This window comes from Crocuta crocuta, unplaced genomic scaffold (genome assembly GCF_008692635.1).
Source record: "Crocuta crocuta isolate KB4526 unplaced genomic scaffold, BGI_CrCroc_1.0 scaffold352, whole genome shotgun sequence".
In the NCBI taxonomy this organism is placed as follows: domain Eukaryota; kingdom Metazoa; phylum Chordata; class Mammalia; order Carnivora; family Hyaenidae; genus Crocuta; species Crocuta crocuta.
Window position 1 is genome coordinate 4,019,847 of NW_027532169.1, and position 8,271 is coordinate 4,028,117.

At 50.7% G+C, this 8,271-nt stretch overlaps 1 protein-coding gene across 1 annotated transcript; it reads left to right on the forward strand.

Annotated features, from left to right (window-relative positions):
* Positions 1–6,438: 6,438 nt before the first annotated feature.
* Positions 6,439–7,623, forward strand: HOXB1 (homeobox B1). The gene is given in 2 exon segments (XM_077776910.1): positions 6,439–7,090; positions 7,379–7,623. Coding segments are annotated over 2 exon segments (897 nt in total).
* The last annotated feature ends 648 nt before the right edge of the window (positions 7,624–8,271 follow it).

The following is an 8,271-nucleotide window of genomic DNA, read 5'->3' on the forward strand; positions in this document are numbered from 1 at the left end:
CTAGAGGGTGATTTATCCTGCTGTGATTGGGGCAGGGCTCATCGTGGGGCAGGGCCATCGCGAGTGGTCTGGAGCACAGACTAGTTCTGAATTGGCTGTGGTTGGAGTAGGGAGGTTTCAGTGCCGTCCCGAAAGCTGCTGGTCAGTCTGCCCTGCTCTGGGTGAGTCATTTTTTAAGAAGAATGACTCATTAATATTATAGTGAAAGCAAGGGACCATTAGACTGAGGAATAATTTGCAATCATGATAACCCTGAGTCATTAAAAAAAATTTAACTTATGACTGGGCACGTCCCTTCCACTTTCCAGACCTCAGTTTCTCCATCTGTAAAATAAATGGAAGAACTAAATGTGTCCTAATATCCTCTGCATGAATATATGACCAAAGTATACTTGCTAGTGTTTGCAAACAACGTATTAAATACTTATTATGTGCTTTTAAATGGAGGTAGTGACTTTGGATGTTTGACAATAACCCACCTCCCAAGTATCTGGTTGAACCATTTTAACAAATTTTAGTTTGTATCTTAATGCAAATGCCCCCCAATCATCATTACTACTATTTAAATGTTTACTTATTTTGAGAGAGAGAGAGAGAGAGAGAAAGAGAGAGAGAGAGCACAAGCAGGGGAGGGACAGAACGAGAGGAAGAGAGAGAATCCCAAGCAGGTTCCAGGTTCACCACTGAGCCCAACGTGGGGCTCCATCTCACCACCATGAGATCACGACCTGAGCTGATATCAAGAGTCACCCATTTAGGGGCACCTGGGTGGCTCAGTCAGTTGAGTATCTGACTTTGGTACAGGTCATGATCTCATGGTTCATGAGTTCGAGCTCCGCATCAGGCTCTGTGCTGACAGCTCAGAGCCTGGAGCTGCTTCAGATTCTGTGTTTCCCCCTCTCTCTGCCCCTCCTCCATTTGCTTGTGCTCTTGCACTCTCTCTCTCAAAACATTAAAAAATAAAAAAAAAGAGTCACCCACTCAGTCACCCACTGAGCCACCCAGGCACCCACCTGCCAATCATTATTTAAACTAGTAGGGAAAGAAATGTTTTCAACAAGCATGAATTGGGCAGAGTGTTATGTGCCAGATATTCAATAAATATGAGTATTTCCGGGTGCCTGGGTGGCTCAGTCAGTTAAGCACCCGACTTCGGCTCAGGTCATGATCTCACAGTTCGTGGGTTCAGCCCGACTTTGGCTCAGGTCATGATCTCATGGTTCGTGGGTTCAAGCCCTGCGTTGGGCGCTGTGCTGACAGTTAGCTCAGAGCATGGAGCTTGTTTTGGATTCTGTGTCTCCCTCTCTCTCTGACCCTCTCCTGCTCATGCTGTCTCTCTCTTTCTCTCTCTCTCAGAAATAAATAAAACATTAAAAAATTAAAATAAATAAATATGAGTATTCCAAAATGTCCTAACCAAGATTTCCTCTGACTTTCATCCCTTGCCACCTTCCCCAACATTTGGTTATGTTTCCTCCTGTTTCAAAAACAGTAGGACATTTTATACAAAAAGAACCACTAAACTTCTTCTCTGACATAGTGCACTAGACCTTAAAAGTCCCTTTAAGACAGATTTTGTCTCATTGCTGGGGCATCAGAGCATAGGTACAAGTTCTGGGTCTCCCTACACAGCCCTGCTGAATTCCCCTGCCCACCTTTCCCCTAAGTTTCTGACAAGCATTCTGTGGCCCCGCTGTTCATCTTCCTGAAGATGTATTCATTCTAGTCAAATACGTGTCCTCAGTTTGCAGGAAGTGGCCTCTCTCCCCAGGTGATTCCCCTCTACCTGCTGTGGCTGGTGTGGCCCAAGTCCTCTCTTGACCTCTCCAGCTTAGCTTGGCCTTCCTGTCCCCACCCCCATCCCCCTCTTCACACTCAACTGGGAAGCAGATATTTAGTGCCTGAAGGACATCTGAAAAACTGCTTCCTCCTGAGAACAGAGTCAAAGTAAAAGAGCCCTCTTCAAACCTTCTCTAATTCCCAAATACCACAGGGAAAAAAAAAAAATCACAGTCCGGACAGTCATACAGATACAAATTCATCTTGATCGTTGTTCTATAAAGTTTCCAGAGTGGGAATTTTGGCCACAGCTAATGCCCTTGGAGAAACCTGATTAAGTAGAAAATTATTTCAATTCTTCATGTCACTCTAATCTTTCCTTTTAGGAAGATTCCAACTCTCTGATTTACCTTTCATTCCAGGGGAAATCTATCTAGAATACAGAAGTTGGGTTCCACCCCTACTCCCTCCCAGAAAGGCAGTTCCTAAGCTAAATTGCTCAAGGAAGGAGAGATACATCCTCCTTAGAAAACTTTTTCCAAATATTTGGAAGATCAGGAAGTTCTTGCTAATATCAAATCTTCGCTACAGTTTTAATCATTTGGGTTCTTTGTAGATCATATAATATTAGGCTCTAGTTTCCAAAGAACTCTGCAGTTTGGAAGAAAATCCTTTGCCTAAACGGAGCCAAACTTCTCAATTCTCTATGAAATTTGCATGTGATAAAATACATATCGTATAATATATGGTAATATGTAACAGCACACATGTTATTTTCCTATCATACCCGTCCATATTTCAATATGCCAGTTATATTAAAAAACAGAAAATGGATTCATAGTATTTTAGGATGTGCATGCAATGTTAATATCAGACATTTCTAGAGTTCTCTATTGTTTATATTTTCTTGTTTGCTTGAATCCCACTAACAATGCAGTGAAGTCAGTAGAATTAAACCCATTCTTCTTCTCTGAGGCTGAGACTCAGAGGGACCAAGAAATCTGTCCAGAGTCATAATGCTAAGAAATGGCCAAGCAAGGATTTGAACCCAAGTATTGTGGCCCCGAAACTAGTAGCCTTCCTCTTATGATAGGTACTGCCCATAGTCCATGATTCTCAACCAGATTTGTGACAATTTAATCAGCTTGTATTAAAAGAAACACCAGTGAATTCAGATTCCATCCTCTCCTCAAATAGCCATCTCTTAGAGAGAAAAAATTTACAACCCTGAATACCCTTTTAATTCTTAAGTTCCAACCTTTGATCTTGGGCTTGGCTTTCAAGAATTGGGCTGGGGAGAGCAGGCAGAGAGATGCTTAGGGGACCTTAGGAAGGAACTGTGCATCGCTCCTCCTAACCCCAGCGATGGCAGCTTCCTCCACACACACAAAAGGCCAGAAGCAGGCATAAACTTTGAACATATCTCCATTCTGATTAGAATGGTGCTCCTGCCTGCATCCTGGGTGAGATAAAGAGGGGCACCTTGCAACGATAATTTCAGTTCTAAACATGCCTATGGGCTCCTTGCTCTACCGTGTGTCTAAATAGATTATATAAAAGAGCAAATCAATCCACTTGATTTCACTTTCATGTTGGGTCAACCCAGAACTCTGGTGAATTCGATTTGGTCAACAAGAAAATCTGATACCCATAGGTTTTTCCAGCTATGGATTACTTCTGTTGGTTGGTTGGTTGGTTGGTTGGTTGGTTGCTTTGGTTTAGTTTTATAATCAACTGTGAATTTAGCAAAGAATTCAGGCTTCATAGACTTTCTCCTAAGGTCAGAGTCTGGTGACGTTTTTGTTTTTTTTTTTAAGGAGGAAGGGACTTGGGAATGTAGGGAGCTAAGTTACTTTTCTCCCCACCAGTCATTTCCGCTGGGGCTGGGAGAGCCTGCAGGAATTTGGGGGACATTTTAATTTTTCTGCTACTCAAGGGAAGGGAGCAAGACTCAGAGGTGAATGAGAGATTCTAGTGAATTTGGAGAGCTGAGGCCCAAACCATCTCTGCAATCGACAGTTTCAATTGAGACACTTTTACCCCATCTCTTTCCATCCTGTCCTTAGCCATAGACTGTTGGCCACTTCCTGTTACTGGGGAGGCTGCGTTTCCCCGACTCCCAGGCAGATTTCTGCTCTTTTATTAAACTGGTTTGGAATTCGCTGCTTCCCCTAGACCTCAAGTTGTTCCCTTAATTGGAAAAGCAAGGGAGGAAATGAGTGGGTTCTCTCTGGCTTGAGGGAAAGGTAGAGAGGGAAGAAATCTCAACTCTCAGAGGCAGGATGGCCAGGTCAGATACAGGCCTCAATCAGATTTGGGGTTAGAAGAGAAATCCTAACCCTATACTCTTCTTCTTCTTCTTCTTCTCCGTGGAGAATGTCTTAAAGTGAGAGGGAACCATTAGGAACATCTGTAAACCCAAGAAGAGAAAATAGAAAGAAATATGCTTGTTCTCACCTCCACACTCCTTTTCTCTTCAACCTCTCTGCAGGCCACCCCTGCCCCCATCTGGATTCTCCTTTCCTTTGTCTGCCTTCACCCCTTTGGCAGTGAACATTCTCTCCCCCTCCCCCACTGTATCTCCCTTAAAGAAGCTCCCAGCTGGTCCCCCTCCCCACCCCCACCCCCCAACTTGTTCTGGTCTGAAGCAGGATCCGAAGCAGAGTACACGTAAGGAGGGAAAGGGACAAGGGGCCTGGGAAATGCTTTCAGCTCTTTCATAGTTGGGGGCTAAGCGATGCAGTTACAAAGACTTATAAAGAGAAGAGAAAGGTAGTGCGATTCTGGTGATAAAGGTAGAAAGCAGGAGACGTGACTGTAAAGGACAGGCTAAATGGGAAACAGAAATATGGAGAGACACAGAGACTGAGAGAGAGGGACAGCCTTGGGGTTCTTTGCAACGGATGAGTATTCACCTTGCCCTTTTAGGGATGGGGAAACCTGAGAAGCTTTGAGGGTCCTCTCCAGGACCTAGACCTGCTTGCTTCCCTTCCTTCCCTTCCTTTCCCGGGGTCAGTTGTTTACAGAGATTCCCCCCTGAACTCTTGCCCTCCTGGACTTGCCCCGGCCCCGGCCCCAGGCCTCCGGCCAGGCAGACACCCTGACAGGTTACAAATGAGCGTGGGTGTTGGAGTGCGCCCAGCTCTTGTCCTCAGAGTCTGGAGGAGGAGAATCAATGGGCTCTACCGAAGAGTTTCCCTTCCAGTCCCATCCGGGTCTGAAGAGAGAGAAGGAAGCACTTCCCGTTCCCCTCCCCTCCCCCAACCCTAACCCAACAAGACACAGAGCAGAGAGGGGTGAGACTCCTCTCCTGAACCTCAGGACCTCTACCCTGTTCTCCCATTCTCCAAACAAATCCCCTCCGTCTATTCTAGAAAGTTCACTGAAAACTGGACTAATCTCTAAGACGCAATTGGTCTTGAACTTAGGAATTTGAGGTTTGGGATTTGGGGAGGAGGCAAGAGAAAGAGCTAGAAGATGGTGAAGGAGAGAGGGGTAGAAGGCAACCAAGGGAATCAGGAGCTACACTAGCTTTAAACACTTGAGGATGAGAATAAAAATTCCCTCCTCTTCCCCTGTAAACATCACCTAGCTCTGTGCCCATTGTGGCTCTCTGGAGAGATGCGAGGAGTTATTGGAGTCTGAGTGAGTGAGCCAGCTACAGCTATGGATGGCTAGAGAGAGGATAAATACATCTAGAGAGATGAGGTGATGGATAGGTAGGGAACGAATATAAATATGGAGAGAGATGGACGAATGGAGAGATGGATTGAGACAGAGAGAATATAAAGTGAGGCTGAGGGAGAGGAATGGATGTGTGAATGAGGAGAGAGCGCTTCTGCGGAGACGTGGAGGGAGAAATGGGGTGTTTCTCAGCCTCCTCTGCACATTTCTGTCGTCCTGTCTTACTCTCTGAAATGCGTTTCCCACCTCTCCGTTAATGAATCCTTCCTGTAGACTCTAGGCCCTGCCTCGCCCTTGGGTGTTTTGCACCCTCTCCCTTCACAGTTGTCCATTTGGCCCAAGATAACACCCCCCACCCCCTGGCTGTCTTAGCTCATCGCCCTAAGGTAAACGGGGAGAAAGAGATCAGGAGTGGGAGTTCTGGGCAAAGTCAGGAGGCTGGATTCCACACCTCCCAGTCTACAGCCTTGGGGTGGGGGGAAGGCTCCTCTGGGGGGTGGGAAGAGCGAGGGGCAGCTGGGTTGAATTTGTCCAAATCTAATAACCCAGGAGCCTATTGAAGGCCTTGGGGGTTGGGAGGGGAGGAAAGTCTTGAATATTCCTCCAACTTTTACCCCCTGTCCCTCTGGTCCCTTCTTTCCAAAAGTCTTTGAAGAAAGATGTTTTTGACGCTTCCACGTCGCTCTCAGATGGATGGGCTGCGGGTGATTGAAGTGTCTTTGTCATGCTAATGCTTGGGGGGTGATGGATGGGCGCTGGGGCTGCCAAACTCTGGCCCGCTGCGCCCATTGGCCTGGGAGAGATCACATGCGCCCCTCCACCCCCGCTCCCTACCCCCTTCCTGGGGGAGCCCCGGCCCAGGCGAGCGGGGCCAGGCCATGGATGCAGGCTTCAGCGTTGTGACACACTGCCGAAAGGTTGTAGGGCGCGAGGGTGTCTCCCCCAAACGGGCCGACCCTCCTGCGGCCTCCACGCATGGACTATAATAGGATGAACTCCTTCTTAGAGTACCCACTCTGTAACCGGGGACCCAGCGCCTACAGCGCCCACAGCGCCCACAGCGCCCCTACCTCCTTCCCCCCCAGCTCGGCTCCGGCTGTTGACAGCTACGCGGGCGAGCCCCGCTATGGCGGGGGACTGCCCAGCCCCGCGCTCCAGCAGAACTCAGGCTACCCCACCCAGCAGCCGCCTTCCGCGCTCGGGGTGCCCTTTCCCAGCTCCGCGACCTCGGGGTACGCCCCGGCCGCCTGCAGCCCCAGCTACGGGCCCTCTCAGTACTACCCTCTGGGCCAACCGGAAGGAGATGGGGGCTATTACCATCCTTCCAGCTATGGGGCCCAGCTAGGGGGCCTGTCCGACGGCTACGGAGCCGGTGGAGCCGGCCCGGGGCCCTACCCTCCCCCGCAGCCCCCTTTCGGGACCGAACAGACGGCGAGCTTTGCGTCGACCTATGCTGATCTCCTCTCCGAGGACAAGGAAGCGCCCTGCCCTCCCGAACCCAGCACCCCCACAACCCGGACCTTCGACTGGATGAAGGTTAAGAGGAACCCACCCAAGACAGGTATGAGTCAGGCGTGGCCACCCCTTCTCCGGGGCCCCAAACAGCTCTGCCGCTTCCGCCCTGAGGGTGTCCCAGGCCTAGGGCCGCAGGACAGGTAGAGCAGCCCAGCAGAGGCAGGTAAGAGCCTCCGCCCAGTGTCAGGTCACTTGGGGTCTCCCTGCCCAGTGAGTGCCCGGTTACCTTTGTGAGTAAGTCTCCACACAGCCCCCCTCTCCCCGCTTCCCGATCTGTGTGCCCAGCACAGACCCAGGACCTGCTTAGGTGAGGGTGGGGGTGGGGGAGATGGAAGCATTGGGCATCGGGGGGAGTTGGTCCGAATTTGGAGGTCACCTTGGGGGTGTCTGGTGATCCAAGGGCACACTGAGAGCCGAAGCTGGACGGAAGCCGGGGGAGCAGAGCTGGCCCAGGAGGAGGAGAGGGGCAGGAGAGAGAGGTGAGGGAACTGANAGAACCGGCGCATGAAGCAGAAGAAGCGCGAGCGGGAGGGAGGCCGGGTGCCCCCAGCCCCAACGGGCGGCCCCAAGGAGGCGGCTGGAGACGCCTCCGACCAGTCGACGTGCACCTCCCCGGAGGCCTCGCCCAGCTCGATCACCTCCTGAGCTGAACCTCCCAACCGTCGGGGCTCCTCCGCTCTCCCTGAGCCAGGCCTCAGCCCTACGGTTCCGGCGACCCTCACCGAGGCTGGGCGCTCGTCTACAGCTGCCTTTGGGGGAGACGGGGGAGACGCTTTTCTCTGGTCTGGGCGGGGTGTTGATGGCTGTGGACCCCCGTCCCCAGGACCAGAGGCAGGGGAGACGCTGGACCTGTCAAGTGTGGAGGGAAGGGCTTCCTTCCGCCTTTCATCTGGGGATCAGCACGTGGGTGGGGTAGGAGCCAGCCGCACCCTCCTGACTTCTCCTTTCCTCCCAGCTTCCGTGTGTGTGTTCAGTTCAGTGCCTTTGAGTTTCGAGGACTCTTCCCCTGCGCGCTCCTATCCTACCTCCCCCCTTCCAGGCCCGGACAGAGGGAAGGCCTTGAAGTTTCTCTTGAGGGAGGTTTTTGGGTGCAGGCCCATTACCAATGCTTAATCTCTCCAGTCACCACAGACCTTACAATAGCACCAGCTGCCTTGTGACAGACCAAAAAGCCTCCTCCCCCCCCCCCCCATCTAACCTTATTAACCCCTCCTGGCACATTTGTATTGCACTAACTCAGCCTCCAGAGGTTGTTTTCTGAGGCACGGCTCCTCCCACCAGCGACCTCATCTC